The sequence below is a fragment of the Canis aureus genome, chromosome 36, assembly GCF_053574225.1.
Source record: "Canis aureus isolate CA01 chromosome 36, VMU_Caureus_v.1.0, whole genome shotgun sequence".
Lineage (NCBI taxonomy): Eukaryota > Metazoa > Chordata > Mammalia > Carnivora > Canidae > Canis > Canis aureus.
In genome coordinates, this window is record NC_135646.1 from 13,069,100 (window position 1) to 13,090,889 (window position 21,790).

The following is a 21,790-nucleotide window of genomic DNA, read 5'->3' on the forward strand; positions in this document are numbered from 1 at the left end:
GGGATTAGAATCTGGGTGATCTATTTTAACATAACCACTTAAAAAATATGTTGTTCTTAAAATTTTTCTCAAGAAACCTGTCCAGTCTAAAAGGCAGATGGTCTAAAATACTTTGAATATGACTTTAGGGGAATGGAAATGAAATCCTAAAAACATAATCAGTAATTATATATTTGAGAAAGTCCATGGTATTTTATATTTACACCTATGTTTTAATATAGACAAAACTCACAAAGCAAAATCATGTTGAAGTCTGATAGTCACTAAATTTAGTGTGGGGGCATGTCTCATTTACTTAGTACAGCTGACCCTTAAACACAGGTTTGAACTATATGGGTCCACCTATACACAGACTTTTTATAGTACAGTCCTCTAAATGTATTTTCTTTTATCTAGCTTACTTTATCTGGCTTACTTTATTGTAAGAATACAGTATATACTACATATAGCATACAAAAGGTGTGAATAGATTGTTTATGTTATCAGTAAGGCTTCTGGTGAACAGTAGGCTATTAGTAGTTAAGTTTCAGGGGAGTCAAGTTATATGTGAATTTTTGACCACATAAGGAGGTTGGTGCTAACCCCTGTGTTATTCAAGGGTCAGCTGTTACTTTTTGTTTTTTTTAAGATTTTATGTTTAAGTAATCTCCCCACACCCAATGTGGGGCTTGAACTCACAACCCAGAGACCAAGAGTCGCAGGCTGTGCTGACAAGTCCCATTTCTCTATTTAGGTCTCAGAATATCCAGATTTGTTGTAGATCCTTATTCCAAGAGCTGACTTAACATATAGGAGACTCAATTCTCATCTTTCTCCACATTCCAGAGATATAACTTTCCAGAAGTAGAAGAAAATGTGAATCGAGTCCTACACGGATGACATTATAATATAGAATACTCTGGAACTCAGAAAGACTGTGAAGGTCAAGTAGCTGTCCTTTCTCATTTAAAAACAAAAATTACAAAAAAAACCCCAAAACCTCAAAAATTCAAACCCACTATTATAATTTGGCAAATTCATAAAATAGTACTGAGAAAATACTACTAAATAAGTCTTTGAGATAGCATCAGGAAGATCAGCAGATGAACTTTTAAAAATCTTGTGGGCAGAACTGTTTAAAGAAAGGTACCAAGTTAAACTGACTTAGTGATACCTTGGGGTTCATAAAATGTTAACACATCAAGAAGTAATGTAATAACTAAGTATTTTCTTGATTTTCTTGCTAGAGCCTACAGTAAAAATGTTGAAGGACAGGACTTGCTTTTGAAAGAATACCCTAATGACTTTAGTGGTGGTCAGCACGGTGCTGCTGAAAATACTGCTGAGCTTCCTTCAGAGAGCCAGGATCTGAGTGTGCAGGGCTCACCTTCACTAAATGAGAGTCCGGAAATCAAGGTAAGTGTCATACCCAGGACTAGTTACACCTCCTTTTAAATGCCTTTTAACCTTTTTAAAACCTGTGTGTAGAAAGTACTTGTTGCAAATTAAGGATCTTTACTACTTAACAAATTCAATACAACAATCCCATATAAAATGCTGGGTTCAAATCAGAGGGTATGTCTTCCAGCATTCTAGGTCTATTGCTGATTAACGCTTTATCTTTTCATGTCAGTGTCTAATTTCATATACTCACTTCTCTGTTAGGAAATGGGGATTCTATACAAGTTTCATTACAAAACAGATTTGATTAGAGAGAATAGCACCTGGCACAGAGTAAATGTTAGCTATTTCTCTTCTTTTTTTTAAAGAGATTTTTATGTCTCCGCATGGATCCAGTTCTTACCTCAAGCTCAAGGAGAGTGTTTTCTAACACAGCATCTATAAATTTTTGCACGGTTCTTCATAAGTAGGTGTCAGAAAAGAACATTATCTAGAATGGAGAGCAAAACTGTAGAAATTAATTGGCAAGTTGTAGAAAACTTGGGGAAGGAAAAGTCAGTTAAGTATCTATAATAATTATGGGCTGAAAAATGAAGACACTGAAGTAGAAGGGGATCAAAACACTTTGAAAGGGCCTTTCCCCAACATGTTCTGATGCTGGAAATGAAGACCGATGCCAAACAGCAGCATCTCCTCTTTGTGGAAGGGCACAGCAAAAAACAACCTAACTCCCAGAGGTCTCTAAACAATTCCCAGTATGTCCCATTTGAGTTGCTAGATGTTCAGGTCCAAATGAAAGTTTGTTCATTTATGTGTTAACAAAATAGTAATCATAAAATTGACATTTAAGGACTATTTGATACATGAATTTAAACAAATTAGTTGAAACTTAACTGAAAATGTTCTTTCAGTCTTTGTGGTGGGAACGACGGGCTTTTCCGCTGAAGGATGAAGACACAGAAGCCTTACTATGCCAAGATGGAAAAAAGGATAACAGTGGAAGTTCAAGCCCAGCTTCCCATGGTGAAATCTTCTGTACCAGTGTACCAGAGAACAGTCACCATCCAAAAAGGCAGGCAGATGAAATGGAAGAGTATAGACCTTTTGGTCTAGGACTTACTCATGTTAAAAAAAATAGGTGACAGGCAACAGGTTAAAAAAAGTATGTACGTGAGTGGAAAACAGGAGGAAAAAAAAGCCCTGTTCTCCATCCCCCAACCCCTTCGGTCACAATTCCAGAGTAAGAGCATGTACTGCATGTATTAATCTTTTATGCTGTTCTAAAACAGGCAAGGTAGGTCTCTTTTTCATTCTTCAACCACAGAAATAACTAGCTTTTCACCTACAGACAAGTGCTAGTCTTTTGTGTTTATGATGCAAATCACAAGCACCAAAAAATTAACTGCTGCAATCTGATGGTATATCACATTACTGGGTAAATAACTTTTGAAAGACTTTATACCCATACATATATATATACACACACACACACACACAAATATACCTGTGCATCAAATGACAGCTCTTTTTTCTATACATTTCTATGTAATTTCCAGGGTAATTCATTAAAATTGCCCCAGAAATATATTAGAATATACAAATATGTGTGTATACAGTATACAAACACATACACACACATAGTTTTAAAAAACACTGGCAGTGACCACTCCATTTGAAAATGCATGTATGAGCTACCCCAGGAAATGTAAGCTGCACTATAAATAAAGCACAGGTTCCAGGGATAATGGATATCTAAAGTCTTGACTATAGAGGGAGGGAATTTTTTTAAAAAACATGTCTAGCCAATAGAAGTTATTTATGGAAATTTCTATACCAGATAACACAATACGCCTTTCTCTGAAATCACTGTTATCTGTTAGACTAAACACAGGTTACTTTCTATTTGCTAACAGATTCAGACAAGCAAAGCAGATTAACTATTGGTCTATTTTAAAACTTGAGTTTAAAAAAAAAATAAAATAAAATAAATAAAACTTGAGTTTTATCTATTTTATGTATCTCATAAAAGAAGACATCAACTTAAAATGAGCAACAAACAGGAAAGTTGTATCAGTATAAAAAATGTTGTATTTCTACTTAAAATGGTCATTCCTTACCATAGCTCACTCTAGTCAAATAAGCATCTATTCTTACTTGTATCCTAGAGTGAGAATTTTAAAGTTTTTTAAAGGATAATGCTTCAATACTGAATACAGGAGTGTACATTAAAGAAAGGAAATTCCTTTTGAAGTTATCATATAACTTTTTCTATGTAAAAGTTGAGGACAATTTCTCTCATGTAAAAAAAGGTTTTCAAGTTATAATACCCATATTAACTGACAATCCTGGCCATCTGGCCTAGTCTGGGGGGATTTGACACTAAGTTTTTGTTAGGGACTAGAAATTATAGGAGTCCCTGTAAAGAAGGAAAAAAAATGCAGTTTCAATACTGACAAATTTTTTGCTTGTAGTTTTACTGTACATTTATTTTTAAAAAAGAAAACAAAAGCCAGACAAACCCAAGTTGTCTAAGCAAATAAGCTCAAATCTTTCTGTCATGTCTGACATAATCTTCTATGTAAGTTTTTTAATTAAAGTTATTTCTATATGCCTCGTGTTATCTGATTTAAGTGCCACCTATTCATGACACCAACCTTTCCTAATTCAAAATAAAAACCAACAAATTTTTACATTGAAGTATTGAAAAAAACCAAGCTCTATGCGAAAATGTTAATGTTATTTTTCAAACCTTATTTCTCAAAACTCATAGTAGCCTAAAGAAGTTAATGACACTGGTCTCCTGTTTCTTTCTTGCCCTATGTAGCAAATACTGGATACATATTTATTGTCAAAGTGTAATTTGGGACACAATTTTAGTTTACGGATTAACTCTGTACCTTGTCCTCTTTTGGCCTACCTGGTCTTTGTTGGATTAATAAAATATATATCCTTGGGGTCAAAATCCATAGTATCCAGAACATCCTCAGCCATCTGGTTCTGCCACAGGGTAAAATTAGACTGGAAATAAGACAGTGTTACATAAAAGAGGCTTCCTCTGCCTAACCCTACCCCCCCAAGAGTTCCATTTGTAGAAAGAGTACAAACCAGAAATCCTCTGCCCTACTGGATTCTTTCCATGGTACCAGCCTGTGGCTGGGCTCTAGTATCTTCATTTTTAAAATGGGAACAAAAGTACCTGTCCTACTACTCACAAGGGAGATTTGTGGATTTAATGAGATTACATCTAAGTACTTTATAGGCTACAAAATATAAACTTATATAATGACAGCTACCTTGTATTGAGCATCCTCAATTCAACTATCCTACAATTTTGGGAATAGTAGTGGAAGCCTTACATCTAGCATATGATCTCTTTTAATGCTCAACACAACCCTGCTATAACACAATATAATTATTGTAATTATATTCATTGTATAAATCAGTTAACAGATACTTGAAGAGGCTGGATGATTTGATTTGCTAAAGTCAAATAGTTGGAAAGGAAAGAGTCCAGATTCAACTCAGTATTACTTCCAAATAGAGGCTTTCCTTCCCTTTCTGCTCAGAGCTAGCACATCATCCTCATGTCCTTAAGAATGGTAAAAAAAAAAAAAAGGGATAGGTGGGGATCACTGTATAACCTGCCCCTCCCACAGAGCTAACAAAGAAAACACCTTGATAAAATCTATACTTGTACTTTAGAACAGACCACCTGAAATCCCTGGGCTTCATATTACGGTTTTTACAGTTTTTATGTATCAAAAGTAAGGTGCAAGGGAAAAAACATGTTTAAAAAGAATACGGTATGTCCCCCTAGCCAGATTCTTAGATTTTTCACAAGTTCCATTCTATTCATATTGTCATGCACACACACACAAATCAAAAAGGACACGAAACAGGAATAGGGACTTCCTTTGCTTTGGAAAACAATCAAGAAGCGAGAAGATGTAAAATGCAGAAGAAAACATTTTTTCGTAGTAGCTAGTATGCCTTCATTAGGCATTAAGACACATTTCTGTTTATAACCTTAATACAGACGTATTTGTACTTTATAAAAAATCAAGTCTCCCAGTAAAAATGGTATTTTACCACACTCCTCTTTAAATTCCATCACTAAAAATGTAGTTATACACACCAATTTCGAACCTCTTGGAACATTCAGCAGAATAGATTTTAGTCACTGGAATGAACAGCTGCTCAGGAAAATAGCACTGCTTCAACCGTGATAGGTTTGGTAGTCTATATTCTTGTCTTCCAATAAAAAGATTTCATAAGCATAAACACTGGACTCCTTGTGGTTTCATCGATCAAGAGAACGTTTCTGAGCAGCTTCTGAGCAAACATTTCTTAACAGGTTGATCACAGATCTGGGGTCATCGCTCCTCATAATGGCACTGCCAGACACAATCATGTTAGCTCCTGCCTGGAAGAAGTAAACATTTAGGTTAAACAGAATTTCTGGACTGGAGTTTCTACCCTTGCATTTATCAGCACTTTAGCTATGCAAAAGGTACCTGGAGGTGAACAGACTTACACAATCTAGTTCAAAGAAGACATAAGTTAAAATGCTTAACCAATGAAGACATCAAATTATTTTAAATGTGTTTTAGAAATCAATGACTTTTGTAACCACCTTAAAATAAGCTACATTGTTGCATCTTTGCTAATACTTAGAAAAAGCTGTAAGAACTTTTAATCCTCAACTCTATTAAGGTTTTTGAAAAATATGCTAATGCTCACAAGGCTACTAAAAATATAAATTCTATTTTAATCTTTAAACTGTGTAGTTGACCCTTGAACAATGCAGGGGTCAGGGGCACCAAACCCCTGTGTAGTTAGAAATCTGTAACTTTTGACTCCCTCCAAAATCTAATAGTCTCCTATTGACTGGAAGCCTTCCAGTAACATTAACAGTTGACTCATACCTATTTTGTATATTATATGTATTATATATTGTATTCTGAAAGTAAACTAGAAAGAAGAAAATCTTAAGAAAATCATAAGGAAAATACAAGTAGAATACTGTAAAAGATCGCGGAGTTTAGAACCATGTTATTCAAGGGTCAAAAGTGTATGATTTGGAAGACAATTACTGCTAAAATGTGAAACTATCTATAAAATATAGCAACGTTACATAATTTCTCATTTTGATGTCAGGAAGAATGAAACACTCTTTCATGCAATGCCTCACTGCATTCCAGAAAGGCTCTGAGGGGCTTAAAAAAATTTTCAAGATACTCTTAAATGTGGAACCAAAGAAATCATAGAGAAAAGCAAGTAAGGTAAGTCCAAATTTAGCTCTGAGCTCCCAGGATTTGACTTAAGGAGGGAAACCCAATCTGTTATGTGATCTGCTGCCAGAACAAAGTGGTAAGAGGCTAAAGGGAGAGGCCCCAAAGGGGAAGGAAATTTCTCCCAGGAGACACTGTCACTGTGATGCAGCATACTACATCACTAACAACACTCCTCATTAAAATGAAAAAAAAAAAAAAAAAAAAAACTGTATGGTTACAGCTTGACATGTGTTCTAATGTAAGCAGAGAAAGCCCAATGGCAAAGCACAATTAAGTAAAAAAGAATTCCACAAGTGGTCAAAGGATACAGGCTGTTTGGTTAGCTCCTCTTCCATAAATACCTCACAGCCAAGCTTTTGAGAAGTATCCAGCAGAAAAGTATGGCATTTATACAAAAAAAAAAAAGTGCAGATTAGACCATTTTGCTTAACAAAAATGGGCCACATAAACTTTTAATGACCTGCAGTGTTACAGGAAGGGCTGGCACTCTCTCTCTCTAATTTTTGAGAGAGAGAAAGAGAGCAAGCATGAGCAGGAGGGGCAGAGGGAGAGGGAGAGAGAATCTCAAGAGGATTCCATACTGAGCGCAGAGCCCAACATGGGGCTGGATCTCAGGACCCTGAGATGATGGGCTGCCACCCTCTTATGAAGCTTAGGGCCTAACTACTGAGCTCGGCTAGTTACTTGGGAAAACCCACCCCACCTCTGCACAGAGGATCACAGGTACCTAGCAATCAGATGGAGATGGAGCCATCAGAAATGGCTCTGGTCAATTCTTGCAAGGGACACACTAGTAATTAATACACCTCAGTTACACAAAATAAGAATCTTTCCACTTTATAAGCACATATGTTTTCTTGCCCTATTTTGAAAAAAATGTCCTACTCCAAGGCCTAGAACTTAATGATCTCCAAAAGGCTGGCATTCAGCATATTGTTTTTTAAAAAAGTAACTTCCTTCAGCATCACTCAAAGAACTGGGACTTAACGTTTTAATGTGATTTGAGAACATTCTCTTATTGCTCTTCATTTTCGTAGCTCTACATTTGGATAAGAAAAAAAATACTCTTCTCAGAAAGAAAGGCAATTTAGGAAAAGGAGGGGAAACCTCTTCTGCCCACAAGACAATGTCCTAGACAATACATGTGAAAGGAAATTGGTCAGGGTCATAGCTGAGTAGCAGTCTCACCTCTGCACACTTATGGATGGTGTCAGGACCTACTCCACCATCAACTTCTATGTCCAAAGATGGAAACTGCGTTCTCAACCAATGCACCTAGATATACACAAAGAAATCAGTGACTCCTATGGTGGATATGTGTGTGGGGGGGAACAACCAAAGGAAAAAAAAATCAAATAGCCAGTATCAGCCACTACAACAGGACTCCAAATATCTCACACATTTATTTGTTTGTTTACTTAAGCTTATTTAAAGTAATCTCTACGCCCAATGTGGGGCTTGAACTCAGGACCCAGAGATCAATAGTCACATGCTCTTGTGACTGAGCCAGCCAGGCGCCTCAACACATGCTTTTTATTAATACAAATTATATTGGCGATACCTTCCTTTTTAATATACTGAGACAAATTCAGTTTCATAAAAGCAAGGCTTGTTCTGTTTGGGAAATGGCATTCAATTTGTCATAGCTTTGCAGAGAATATACCTCATGCAAACAAGACAAAGATAAAACCCTCAATATTCTATGAAAAGAAATCTCCCAAAAGATCTAACGGCTATACAGATAAAAACTTTGAATGTTTTCTTACTTGTGCTTACTGAATGAACACAAACAATAAATCCTCACCCCCAAATGAAGTATTTCTTTACCTTCGGCATCATATCTTCCATGAATTTCTGCCCTCCAAACCCAGGTTCCACTGTCATAACCAAGGCCATATCTATCTGATTAGCCCATGGTGCCAAATACTCAACTGTAGTTCCTGGTTTGATGGCAAGACCAACCTATAACAGAGACAAATTTGCTACATCACATTAGCAATTATTTCCGTATTATATTATTGTGGCATATCACACCCAGTAGAAATATTCTTAAAGAGTAGGACAGGCACAGAAATGGAATGCATATTCAGACTGTAGTTACTTTTTTAAGAAAGTCAACAAGGCTACCCAAACGTAAATGTTTCTAAAAGGCAGTAATTTTCAGGAAACATTAGTGGAATATATAAATCCTGTCTAACAAACCAGTTATACTTTAACTCTGGCTTCTCGGCTGAAGAACAGGTGCCTCGGTCCGGCCTTGCCTATCACTTCCTGTCTTTTTTTTTTTTTTTTTTTCTTTTTTTTGTTTTTTTCTTTTGTTTTTTTTTTTTTTTTTCAGTTTTTTTTTTTTTTATTGGTGTTCAATTTACTAACATACAGAATAACACCCAGTGCCCGTCACCCATTCACTCCCACCCCCCGCCCTCCTCCCCTTCTACCACCCCTAGTTCGTTTCCCAGAGTTAGCAGTCTTTATGTTCTGTCTCCCTTTCTGATATTTCCCACACATTTCTTCTCCCTTCCCTTATTTTCCCTTTCACTATTATTTATATTCCCCAAATGAATGAGAACATATAATGTTTGTCCTTCTCCGACTGACTTACTTCACTCAGCATAATACCCTCCAGCACTTCCTGTCTTCCACCCAAACTTCCACTCTGACAGTGAATTACTGTCACTGCTGACCTCTCACCTTCATCCCATTCTCCCGAATGTCTTTAATCAAAGCCCCTGGGTTTTCGGTTGCCTCAAGATGAAAGGTGTATTGATTGGCTCCTGCTACAGCCATTGGTTTTACCCACTGTTCCGGCCTGGACACCATCATGTGCATATCTAAAAAGAAAAGACACATCTCCTAAATATTACTGAAGAGAAAAATATCTGGCTCAGGTTACTGAAGCTAACCTACTGTTTTTGTTGTTTGGGACAGTAAACTATTTGGCATTAAAATAATTCTTAAGTAATTACCCTTCTGTATAGCTATAGTTAGCCTCCTTTGATCTTGAAGACAGGGTTCTGGTTAAACTCACTTACCAAAAAACCACATTTTTCCACACAAAGCATATGATGCTGTATATGACAAGTAAGGACTAGAATTTAGGAAACCTAGGTCCAGGACATGCCACTCTAAAAAACTTTAAAAAGTTATTATCTATGTGGACTTAGTTCCTCATTTATAAAACAGGAAAGCGGGATCCCTGGGTGGCGCAGCGGTTTGGCGCCTGCCTTTGGCCCAGGGCGTGATCCTGGAGACCTGGGATCGAATCCCACATCGGGCTCCCTGTGCATGGAGCCTGCTTCTCCCTCTGCCTATGTCTCTGCCTCTCTCTATTTCTCTCTCTGTGACTATCATAAATAAATAAAAATTAAAAAAAAATAATAAATAAAAAATTTAAAAAATAAAAAAATAAAAAAATAAAACAGGAAAGCTAAAATAAGTGATTCTCTCAGCACCTTATGGAACACTTACTATACCACTAATTACCCCAGGGCCCAGGGACAGAGCAAAAAACAGACAAACACCTCTGCTGTCACCGGGATTACATTCTTAGTGAGGAGGACAAACCATAAAGAAAAGAAGTACTGTATTCAATACGCACTGGGTTGGTAGTTAATACAGAGGTGTGGCTGGATGTGGGGCTCATGGGCAGAACAGATAAGGTCAGAGGGGCACAGTGTGAGGAGACACAGGACAGAGCTCCCTAGGCCACTGGGTTTTATTCTGCAGGGGACAGGGGCACACAGTGGGATTCTGAGCTGCGAAGGGACAAGATCTAACCGAGGAGGCCATGGCAGTAAGGGCAGCAAGAACGACAGCAGCGACCGAAGAGGGCGAGAAGCGGCAGGCCTCTGGCACAGAGGGGGCCGAGGAGCCAGCAGGCTGCAGGAGGAAACTGCAAGTCTGACCCACATCCCAACTGTGAAGCTCAAATCACAGAGAGACATCGTTAGGGGAGAGGGAGGTGGCCTTCTTTGGGATCTTGACTTAAAATGTAAGAGCAGTTAACCAGAAGAGGGTGGCTGAAGGGAGGCTGACTCAAGAAATGACACTGTCAAGAAGAAAACAGCAAATACGCCTGTGCAGGATGGATGTGATCAGACAAGCAAACAAACTCACAGCCCTTCTGACCTATACTAAAGGAAAAAATTTCTACTATTCTAGAATTCAACTGAGATCATAAAATGCAATAAGGCTTTGAAAAATATCAGGAAAAAGAGAATACTGCTTGACAAATGAAGCCAACATTAAAGTTTATATTTCTAAACTAACAAAAGTAACAAAAACAAAACATTTTAGAGGTAAAACATTTTTTTTTAATTTTATTTATTTATTTATGATAGTCACAGAGAGAGAAGAGAGAGAGGCAGAGACACAGGCAGAGGGAGAAGCAGGCTCCATGCACCGGGAGCCCGACGTGGGATTCGATCCCGGGTCTCCAGGATCGCGCCCTGGGCCAAAGGCAGGCACCAAACCGCTGCGCCACTCAGGGATCCCTAAAACATTGTTTTTAAAAGACAGACTGTATTTGGGGTTTATTTCTTTGTGATATAAACAAAGGCAACTCAATCTGCTTTAAAATATCTAGTTTACTCATTCCTTAAGTTACCAGACTGCTACGTCATTCCATCTCCAGCAGGCAGTGACAACTGGCAACTCCCACTGGAGAATCTCATGGTCAGTCACCGGTTCCGTGAATCTGCTTGTAGTTCACAGATGGGGATAAGCAGTTCTCAAAGCAGTTCTATCATCAGCCTCCCTTTACACTCTGAAAAATTACTGAGGACCCCCCCAAAGTGCTGTTGGTGTGAGCTGTGTTTATCGGTATCTAAAATATATTAGAAATTCAAGCTAAGAAATTTGTAAAGGTCTACTTCTTCATTGAACAATAATAAGCAACAATAAGTCTACCACATGTTAATGTCAGAGGGACATTATTTTACTCATGTTGCAAGTTACTAGTGTCTGGCTTCGCAGAAGACCTCTGTATTCTCACGTGTGCTCTGCATTTAGCCTGTTGACAGATGTTGTTTTCTATGGAGACAAGGGGACAAGTACATGGAGGAAATGGCAGGGGTCTGTTAATCGCCTGTTTGGACCGGTGTGGACAGTCTCCTCGTCCTAACCCAGCACTCGACAAATACTCCTTTCCACTGCAGTGTGGAATCTGTAAACCCTACCAGTGAACTTTTCTGCACTTGGTTACACTACAAGTCACTGGCCTAAACTAATACAATCTGAATGGATCTCTTAAGTGCCAGTTCACTGAATGGCACAGATCTTCCAAACAACGACACATTTCATTATATCCTATCAGAAAATGACACTTGCTAATGTCACTATGGAGTTTAACAGGAAAGCTGTAAACAGTAGAAAGCTAACGACCTCACAGAGGCAGATACAAGTTTTTCACAATTCAAATGGTCACTTCCAAGCTCTAACAGTGGAAATATAAAAAGAGGTTATCTTCCTTGAAGTGACAAGCTAACTTAGTTACTTTTAAAGAAAATGTCATTCCTGCGTGCAGCTTTACATGTACCGCCCACTCTGTCACACTAAGTATTAAATGAAATATACCCAAGGATCAAGATTTACTGTAATTAATAATTTGTAGTGATTCATCAAGGATATTTCTATGAACACATGGTGGTGAAGAATATTATGATAACTACTTGGATGGTTCAACACCATTGCTTTGATTCGGGCCACGGCACTAACAAACTCACCACTGCTTCTGTACTATACAAATAATGGCAAATAACACTGTCTTATGAAAATAGGGTTCACCTCATGTCCCACCTGCAAGGGATTCCTGTGGGTCGTCATATCATAGCTGAAGACCGCTGATTTCAATAACAGCAAAACAAAAATAAAACAAAACACAAAAACAACAGATTACCCCTATCACTTGATTGCTTAATGGTTATTTCTACTCAATATGGAGATTGAACAGTTCAGAACTTAAGCAGTTACACGTGCAACTTGTGAATTACTTCTTAAAATATACACGTGAATCAGTTATCCAACAGCAACTAAGACCCAAGAATTAAACAAAAAAACACACTTCCTAATATAAAAACAAAGGTCACAAAACCCAAACATTACAGCATTCGGAGTCCATTCATCTTTATTGTAGACCCACTGCCAGACTGATTAGCGAGTTTATTGGCAAATAAATGAAAAACAGAAAGAAAAAGCAGATTGTGTGTGGTTGTGTCAACGGGGTTGGTAAGAGAGGCACAAACATAGGAGACACAAATAGCAGTGAGAAGGGGTGCTAGGAGTCCAAATAAAAGAGGAAAAGAAAAAAAAAATTCTTTTAAATCCATATAAAGCCAGATGCAAAGGACTCTGTGGCCAAAGCACAGCAGGATAAAACAAGGCTACTTATTTCATTCACCTCTGATGATCAGAAGAACAAACTTATCTTGGAAAATTCATTTTCTAAAATGTTATAAAAAGGGCAGCCCCGGGTGGCTCAGTGGTTCAGCGCCGCCTTCAGCCCAGAACCCGATCCTAAAGACCTGGGATCAAGTCCTACGTCGGGATCCCTGCATGGAGCCTGCTTCTCCCTCTGCCTGTGTCTCTGCCTCTCTCTCTTTCTCTCTCATGAATAAATAAATAAAATCTTTAAAAAAAATTGTTATAAAAAGCTTAGCTAATCAGGAGTACATTCTATTATTTGAAAATTTCAAAATGGTGAACATTCTAGTGGAACGTGATCTCCCTCATGCTACAGAAATTAAGTGATGAGACATTTTCTTTCGGGAAAAGTAGATGGGTCCTATAGAGGCCCTGCCTGAAAGAAATTTCCACAATGATGGCAATGCTCCAGAGTGGCATTGTACAACACAGTAGGCACTAGACTCACATGGTTATAGAGAGCTTTTGATATGGCTACTGCCACTGAGAAGCTTAATCTTTCATTTTATTTAATATGAACTAAGTTTCACAATTCCAAAAATGACATAAGAACGTACTTATAAAAATTTGTTAAATTTCTTATAAATTTCTTATGCACAAGAGATTTGTCAGGTTAAGCCATTCCTAAGTTTAAGAGCAATAACAACACGTGGACTGAATCCATGCTCTTGAGAAATGACTTCTAGGTCACTGTGACTTCTTAAAAATCTTAACTCACCTTATCCTATCTACAATGCCAGAGTGGCACATATATAGGCCCCACTTCCAGAAACTCCAATTTGCATTAAATAATTGGTTTTCCTTCTAGACCATATATCAACTGATTTATAAATTCATTTAACAACTATACTGAGCTCCAATCTTGTGTCTATGTTCACGTCTAAGGAAACCACAGTAAATAAAGTGGATTAAATCCCTGCCCTAAAGGAATTTACAGAGATGCCTGGGTGGCTCAGGTGGTTGAGCATCTGCCTTCTGCTCAGGTCATGACCCCAGGGTCCTGGGATGGAGCCCCATGTTGAGCTTCCTGCTCAGCAGGGAGTCAGCTTCTCTCTCTCTATCTCTCTCTGCCCCTCCCCACCACTTGTTTTCTCATAAATAAAATCTCTAAAGGAATTTACAGTCTGATAAAAGTGATCTGATTGAAGTTCTAAAAAGGAAATTCAGAAGGTGATAGGCTAACTGGACAAAGGTTAATTTAGAATGGGGTGCTTGGAGAAAGGCCTCTCTGAAGAAATGCCAATAATTCAGGGCCAACACATAAGTCAGAGCTAGCCAGGTGAACACTTGTCCAGGGAAAGAGATCAGCCGAAGTGGCAAGGCCCTGAAGCAAGAAAAGAGTTTGGCTTATTACAAGCAGCCAACAAAGCTTCGGCACCAGAAACATGGAGAAAGGAAGGGTTCAAGAGGAGACTGGAAGGTGGGAAATGGACCCTCTACTTTTCCTTTACTTGAGCAACATATCCAGCTTCTGACAGCGTTAACACACCCACTTACCAAAGAAAGGGTCCTGGCCTAGCTGCTTTCGGAGGCTTTCTACCACAGGGTGCCCAAAGGTGATGTTGGGAACAAAATGCCTATAAGACAAACAAAATCTTACTCTGAAAATGTTTTCAATTCAGTTTCTGTATTTTTCTCAAATGTATTCTCATGAGGGTAGAGGGGATCGTCTGTGATAGCAGCATTTTTCAGTGCAACATTTAACATCAACAGTGTTAAACAATACCAACAATATCCGAGAATTTCAGTTATATAAAGCAGTATTTCCTTGACATTTCAACAAATTGTAACAACGTCACAAGGCTTGATTCTATGATTCATCATCCAAGAGGTAAAAGTGGAAAGAAGACAAAATCAAAACCCCGAAAGTTCTATGACTTGCCCAAGTCACACACTAGTTAGGAAGTTCTGGACTCTAACACGGGTCTCTCCAACTCTCATCTGCCACAGGCTGCCTGTGGCTACTTCTAATCTACCTCTATCACAGGGCACTAGACGACAGTTTAAAATTTTGTAAAAATCATCAGCAAAGCAGCTTGATGTGTGTATTAATAACTACCATTTCCAGAGGATTTACAACATGCCAGGGGTTGTACCTTCTTTCATTTCATCTTCACAGCAGCCTCATGAAGGAGATGCTGTTATATCCCTGCCCGAAGAGCACGGGATGAGTAACTTCCTATTGGGTTATGAGTAACCCAATAATAATCTGTGGAGGCAGGATTCAAATGAACTCCTCCTGGCATCTGACCCAAGGTACTTCACACCACCAACCCGCTCCAGGCAGCCCTCCTCTCACTAGCTCTTTTCTATATTTAACAAAACCCCCTCTGTACAAGTACCTGCCTGGGTTTTATACAGAAGTTGGGGAGTTCCTGCTTACCCAGAAAAATTTACCATCTCCTTGGCAAGAAATGGCTAGGGACTCCACAGGAGCCATGACCTGACTGTGGTGGCTCTCCAATTGGTGAGAGCCAATTCCCTTCACATCCAGGTGGCCTGTGCAACTAGTTCTCACCAAAGGACTGTCACAGGATGGAAGGAGACGATGTCCCTCAATTTCTTCATCGAAGAACATTCACACTCAACTGTCACATGAACGAACTGTTCCATGAGTGAACTTTATAATGCTGACCCACTGAACTCTGGGCTTTATTGGTTAAAAGCCATAGACATTACCTAGATGAGGACTGCAAGAAAAGCTAACAGTAGCAACGTGGCAACGTGAGGTGAGTAGCATGGCTCTTTAAAAGAGGGGAGGATCATAAGATTTATGGAACAAATAGAATTTGTAAACATGGGAAAGGAAACGAAGCAATGGCAGAAATAAGCAAGTTATAGTCAAAGAAGGGGAGAAGTGGTGGTGGTCGGCTTGGCAAACGTGAAAAGAATAGGAGGTAGACTGCGTCACATGGAGGGTAGGGAACGGCAGGCGTGGACTCTGGAATCCATCCTGTGGAAAATGTGGAGTTCTAAAGGCAGAAACAGGCTGGCTCTGTTGGTAGAGCACGTGACTCTCGATCTTCTTGGATTTGTGAGTTTGAGCCCCACAGTGGGTGTAGAGATTATTTAAAAAAACAAATAAATAATAATAATAATAAAGCAAGAAGCAAATAAAAAATAAACTGCAAATAATAAAATAGGAAGATGGCCTGGGCAGTACATCAGAAGCAAGGAGGTAGGTGTTGGCAAATGGCAAGGAGCAGTAAGAATGGAAATGAAGACAGGTGCAGTGACGGGACTTGTTCACTGATTACATGTGGGGGACAGAGAAGAGAAGATAAACGTGATTAGGATCTTAAGCTTAGGGCAGCCCGGGTGGCTCAGCAGTTTAGCACCTCCCTTCAGCCCAGGGCGTGAGCCTGGAGTCCCGGGATCAGGTCCCACATCAGGTTCCCAGCATAGAGCCTGCTTCTCCCTCTGCCTGCGTCTCTGCCTCTATCTGTATCTCGTGAATAAATAAATAAAATCTTTAAAATCTGAAACTTCCATGGGCCAGCCACCATCATAAATTCTCAACATTCAGTATGCAACCAACTCTGTGGGGTAGGCACTCCTATCATCTGCATGTTACAGATGAGGAAAAGAGGCTCAAGGTCACACAGCCAGGAAGTGCCGGAGGCGGGCATTGAATGCGGGCCATCTGGCTCCAAAGTCCAGCCTTTCAACTATTATGCTCACCTGCTGTCCACTGATAACTAACAACAAAAAAAGAAAGTCCAGGGGAGGAGGAGAGAGAGGTCAGGACTCAGGACACCTCTGAGAGGGACCGGGTGAGGTGAATGGGTCCGGACACTTGCACCTGCAAACACTTCGGTCCCTGGAGGTTGTGTTCCTAGTACTTAGAACATCATTCTACCGTTCACCTAAGAGCAGTGACTACCTGTGTTACGGAGAAAATGATTATGTTTACTTGGAACAGAGGTGGGGATCAGAGAAGCAGACAGGGAGGCCTACTGGATAGCATACAACTCCAGAACGAGAGATTCGGCTTCTGTTCACTGCTTCTGTAATCTGCTGCATGGCCCTGGGAGGACTTCAGCAGCCTCAACCTCAGGTTACCTTTATAGTGAAAATAAATTGTGTCTTCACACGCCATCTAAACACACACACCTTGAGAATATATGAGAATAAAACAAATTTACTTTATGGGAAACAAGAATAAGATATCACCTGAAAGGACTGGTCCCCAAGTTGTAGGACTAATTGCACTGATGATCAATGCAGTGCACTGGGTTCGCCTCGTCCACCAGGAGAACAGAAACCTGCCGATGCCCTCAGAGGAAACTGAAGGCTTATGGGTAAGCCAAGGCAAAAAAGGGCAACAAACCCAAGCATGAAGTCAAGGGGTCCTAAATTTGCCCGACAACATTAACCCTGGGAGCCCTTGCCACAAAGGATTTACAGGCCCTCCTCCAACCCTGACACCAAGGAGGACCTGAGAATCTGAATTTCTAATAAATGCCCTGCGAGTTCTTATCAGACCAGCTTGGAAAATACCAAATTATTTCACTCCAATGAAGTGAAATCTCATCAAGGAAGTCTGCTTCATCCTTATTTTATTCTTTTCCCCCCCTTAAAGGTACTTTGTGAAGTCTGCAAAAAAGAACACACAATAAAAAAAAGGTCTCTTTTCCCCCCAGAGACTTCCTGAGATTTGGCTATAATCCTCTCCAACACAGGCACAGAATTATTTTCTCTCTCATCACTTCCCATCATCAACCCTAAGCTTTGTTTACAATTGTCATACAATCAGCTTCAGACAAATAAAACCTTTACCGGCTCTCCCATCAAGGCTAAGATGGCTAGAAGACTTGGCGAAGGCTGATCTAAAATGGAGCTAGGCAGTAACCAGAAAACATCTCCAGTGAATCCGGAAACACCTTTCTACAGGGGCTGGCAGGAAACACGGAGGAGCACAACAGGGCAGGTGGGGACAGGAGACTGATGAAGAACATCCACCAGCTGAGCTGCTACGGCGGCTCCGTTCAGCTCCAGCCCGCTGTGGCCTCAGGAGGCTGTCGACCCACCACCGGCGAACCTTTGGATGTTTTTCAAAAGTCAGCAATTTAGTACTAATGTGAAATCCCCCAACCCTAAATCCTGGTAAGCAATTTGAAATTGCATAATTGCTCTTCTCCTACACTGAGGACCAATGCATTTCTGGTCACTGTCGTGTCATGATAGGTTTATATGCTTTCCAATTTTCTTTTCTAGAGAACTCACTTGTTCTTTTTTTTTTTTCCCCCAAGTATCCAACCATACACCATGCACCATGCCCCACAGTATTCCCAAAACTCGTTCCTGACTTTCAAGATGAAGACATTCAGTTTTAATCAGGAGAGAAATTGGGGGGAGGGGAAATAATAGGTGCACTAAAACTGTAATAGTGGAGTCCGTTTAAACGGATCAGGGAAAAAAAAAAAAAAAAGCATGAAGGCAGGACCTGGAGGGAAGCTAAGCTGTGGCTGGCCACCTTGGAAAAGGGAGTCCAGGGATCCCTGGGTGGCTCAGCGGTTTAGCGCCTGCCTTCAGCCCAGGGCGTGATCCTGGAGTCCCAGGATCAAGCCCCACATCGAGCTCCCTGCAGAGAGCCTGCTTCTCCCGCTGCCTGTGTCTCTGCCCCTCTCTCTCTGAGTCTCTCATGAATAAATAAAATCTTTAAAAAAAAAAAAAAAAAGGAAAAGGGAGTCCAGGCCCCCACTTTCACACACCTGGCCTAGGAAACAATGCACCTGAGCCAGCCTTGCCTCTTCTGGCTGCAGATCACAAGAGGTTGAACCTCCCTAAACTAGTTTCCTCCTTTGCAAAAGGGAAATAAAAATACCTCTTAGCTCAAAAAGTTGTGAAGGTTAAAAGGGAAAGGATTTTAAAACAGTGTTTGGAGAATTTAATTTTGTCAAACCAAGATGTTACTTGGCAAAGGGGTAAAGGAGTCAATAAAGACAAATACTTTTATCTTAATAAGCTCCGGGTCTGCCACAGGGGCTGGGAAGGAACAAATGTGATTCATTAGAAATCCCTCTTACGATGGATCCAATCATTCATTCAACCAATCATAACTAAACCTGCCATGGTGCTTCACCTGAAGAGGATTGAGGTGAGCCACAAAGAGACCCTGCTTTCAGAGTCTGCAGCCTTAGCAGGAGAGATACGAAATACACAAACGTTAAGTATAAACTTTTAGTTCCTCTTTGAGGAAAAAGAATGTCTTAATCATTTTTTATTAGCCCAGGAGCCACAGAAGCCATTCGTTTCTGAGACAACACAAGCCGCTGCATGCTTCTGATCCTGGTTCCTCCACTTCCCAACTAGGAGATCTCGGACAGGTGACTTGACCTCTTTGTGTCCAATTCCCCACTGTCAAGTGCTGGTGCCAATAACAGCACCAACCTCATGAGGTTGTGTGAGTTAATTCCCAAAAAAACATCAGAATTAGTGAAATGTTCAAAAATATTAGCTGCTACTGTTAACGGCTCATAGTCCTGACTTGTGAAGAGAAACAAGTTCTCTTTTCCATTCCCTTACTCAAACATGGTCGGAGACTTATTTAAAAAAAAAAAAAATCAAATTGCTGTGCCTGTTAAAGAGACTACACACATATATGTGCGGCCTGCTCCATCCTGACGTAGGGGTCTCAGACGCCAAATTTCATGTCCCACACTTGAAAACGGGCCCATCTCTGAAGTACACACTCCATTCACTTATGTGTGAAAGTTCAGAACTTTCCAGAAAAGCAGAATTACCTCCCATGACAGCACAATAAAATCGCGCTTTTGTGAAGAGGCAGTATTTACTAATCTGATGCACTTACCCTAGAATTCTCAATACTCTCGGGTCAAGAATTTGCCATTATCGGTCGGGATACTAATAAATGAATGAGGTGCAAACGGGAAACAAGATCTAACCAGACCGAACAAAGGAAGACAGAACTCTTGTTCTGAACAGGAGTGACATCAAAACCAAAAGGCAGTGACTGATTCTTTTCGTAAATGACACAAATTTGCGCGAGGGCACACAGGCATTCCACCTATTTAAAATCAATTATTTTTCTACCCGGACCCAAGGTCATGGCTGTTATTACTTTAAGGCCAGTTGTCGGGCGACTTAAACTACTTGGCGGGCAGCCCAGCGGTTTAGCGCCGCCTTCAGGGCGTGACCCTGGAGACCTGGGATCGAGTCCCACGTCGGGCTCCCTGCATGGAGCCTGCTTCTCCCTCTGCCTGTGTCTCTCTCCCTCTCTGTGTATTCTCATGAATAAGTAAAAATGTTTGAAAAAGGAAAAGAAAAAGAAAAAGAAAGGAGGGCAGCCCGGGTGGCTCAGCGGTTTAGCGCCGCCTTCAGCCCAGGGCGTGACCCTGGAGACCCCAGATCGAGTCCCACGTTGGGCTCCCTACATGGAGCCTGCTTCTCCCTCTCTCTCTCTAATAAATAAATAAATAATCTTAAAGTTAAAAAAAAAAAAGGAAAGAAAAGAAACTACTTGGCGAATCTAACAAAGTACAATCTGCAACTGGGGCACGATGCTGTGTGCCCCTGAGAGTCCCACCTTGGTCGCCAGGTTCGTTCCCACCTTGTGGAGTCACCTTCCAGAAACCAGCATCGTCCTGATTCTGAACGATCTGGACTGTGCGCTACAACTACGGTGCTTACAAATTACTTACAAAAAAAAAAAAAAAAAAACAGAAACAAAACAAAACACTGACCTCCCTGGAGAGCAGGGTGCCTGAAGAGAAAATAAACAGGTGAATCAAAATTCCAACAACGACCCCGACAACTGCGGATCACAGGGAATCTGCTGTAGGGCAGGCCCTGCATGCTGGGCGCTCGGCCCGTCCGCCTTCCGGAGGGGCCTGCGCGGGGCAGGTTCCCTCATTATTCCCATTTTTCACAGAATGAAGCCGAAGCTCAGCGAGGTGAAGCGGCTTGTCCCACCTAATGGGCAGAACGCGGGCAGGCTCTCCAAGGTGCCGGGCTCGCCGTCGTCACACGGATGAGCCTCCCCAGCGTTAGCCTCTAACTAGCCATATGAGCTTGGGCAAGTCATGCCTATCCCCCTGGGCCTCAGTTTCCCTCACTGAAAATGAGCGCCGTGTCCTGGAGGTCCCCGACTGCGTGCGGGTCCCGAGGGCTGGAGACCACACGTTGGGGGGGGGGCGGGGGGCCGGATTCCCTCGGGGTCGCCCCGGGGCCCTCCCCGCCGGGCCCCTTCTCAGGAGCGCGTTCGGAGCGAGGCGCTCCGCGGCCCGGGCCGCCGTGCACCCACCCAACAGGCGCCCACCAAGCTGCGCCGAGCGGCCCGCGCGGCCACCCGACCCCAGCGCCCAGACCCAGCGCCCAGCGCCCAGCGCCGCGGAGTTACCCGTCCATTACATCCAGGTGCAAATAATCGGCCCCAGAGTCCAGCATCCGGAGGCACTCGGCCCCTAAGTTGGCCAAGTCGCTGTTAAGGATGGACGGGCCAATCCTGCAGCCGGACGCCATGGTGCTGGTCCCCGAGAGCAAGTGACCCACGAGTCCCCCGGCAGCACCAGAGTGTCGCCCCGATTGGCTGCGCAGTTCTAGCCCCTTCCCGGTACAGTCTTCCGGACTCCGCCGGAAGCAGCTGCCCGCGCGCCGGAAGTCCCGCCTCCCCAGGGGGCGGGGCCGCCCGCCCAGGGGCCTGGGGGCGGGGCCTTGCCTGCAGGCCCATCCTC

At 41.4% G+C, this 21,790-nt stretch overlaps 2 protein-coding genes across 13 annotated transcripts in view; one reads left to right on the forward strand and one right to left on the reverse strand.

The window, feature by feature from the left end:
• Window positions 1-3,988, forward strand: part of KANSL1L (KAT8 regulatory NSL complex subunit 1 like) — a 130,463-nt gene extending 126,475 nt beyond the window's left edge. For 9 of the 10 annotated variants that reach the window (XM_077885444.1, XM_077885452.1, XM_077885450.1 and 6 more), the window contains 2 exons: window positions 1,227-1,395; window positions 2,292-3,988. In XM_077885444.1, coding sequence (XP_077741570.1) covers window positions 1,227-1,395; window positions 2,292-2,522 — 400 coding nt within the window. In that variant the 3' untranslated portion in view covers window positions 2,523-3,988. Of the gene's footprint in view, window positions 1-825; window positions 923-1,226; window positions 1,396-2,291 lie in introns of those variants that run through there. The other variant, XR_013373158.1, reaches the window with a different exon arrangement.
• Window positions 3,989-5,282: 1,294 nt separating this feature from the next.
• Window positions 5,283-21,706, reverse strand: RPE (ribulose-5-phosphate-3-epimerase). Of its 3 annotated transcripts, XM_077885453.1 has the most exons (7): window positions 21,457-21,706; window positions 14,592-14,671; window positions 9,366-9,505; window positions 8,502-8,636; window positions 7,863-7,949; window positions 6,983-7,027; window positions 5,826-6,367 (listed from the first exon to the last, which is right to left on the reverse strand). In XM_077885453.1, the coding sequence occupies exons 1-7, from the start codon at window positions 21,576-21,578 to the stop codon at window positions 6,191-6,193; spliced, it is 786 nt and encodes a 261-aa protein (XP_077741579.1). In that variant the 5' UTR covers window positions 21,579-21,706; the 3' UTR covers window positions 5,826-6,190. The 3 variants fall into 3 exon arrangements, with proteins under 3 accessions (XP_077741580.1, XP_077741581.1, XP_077741579.1); XM_077885454.1 differs by lacking the exons at window positions 5,826-6,367; window positions 6,983-7,027 and adding an exon at window positions 5,283-5,803 and having other exon boundaries at window positions 21,457-21,700; XM_077885455.1 differs by lacking the exon at window positions 14,592-14,671 and having other exon boundaries at window positions 5,818-6,367; window positions 21,457-21,608.
• Window positions 21,707-21,790: the final 84 nt, after the last annotated feature.

Excerpts from the sequence above, each read along its gene's own strand:
- RPE (XM_077885453.1), bottom strand. The coding sequence starts at position 21,578 with ATGGCGTCCGGCTGCAGGATTGGCCCGTCCATCCTTAACAGCGACTTG. Across the intron at positions 8,637-9,365 it reads TTCGGGAGAATGGGATGAAG|GTTGGTCTTGCCATCAAACC; the intron begins GTGAGAGGTCAG and ends TCTCTGTTATAG. Across the intron at positions 6,368-6,982 it reads AGGAGCTAACCAAACAGCCT|ATTTTCTTCTTTCTAGTTTA; the intron begins GTATCCTTTGAC and ends GATTTTCTTAAG.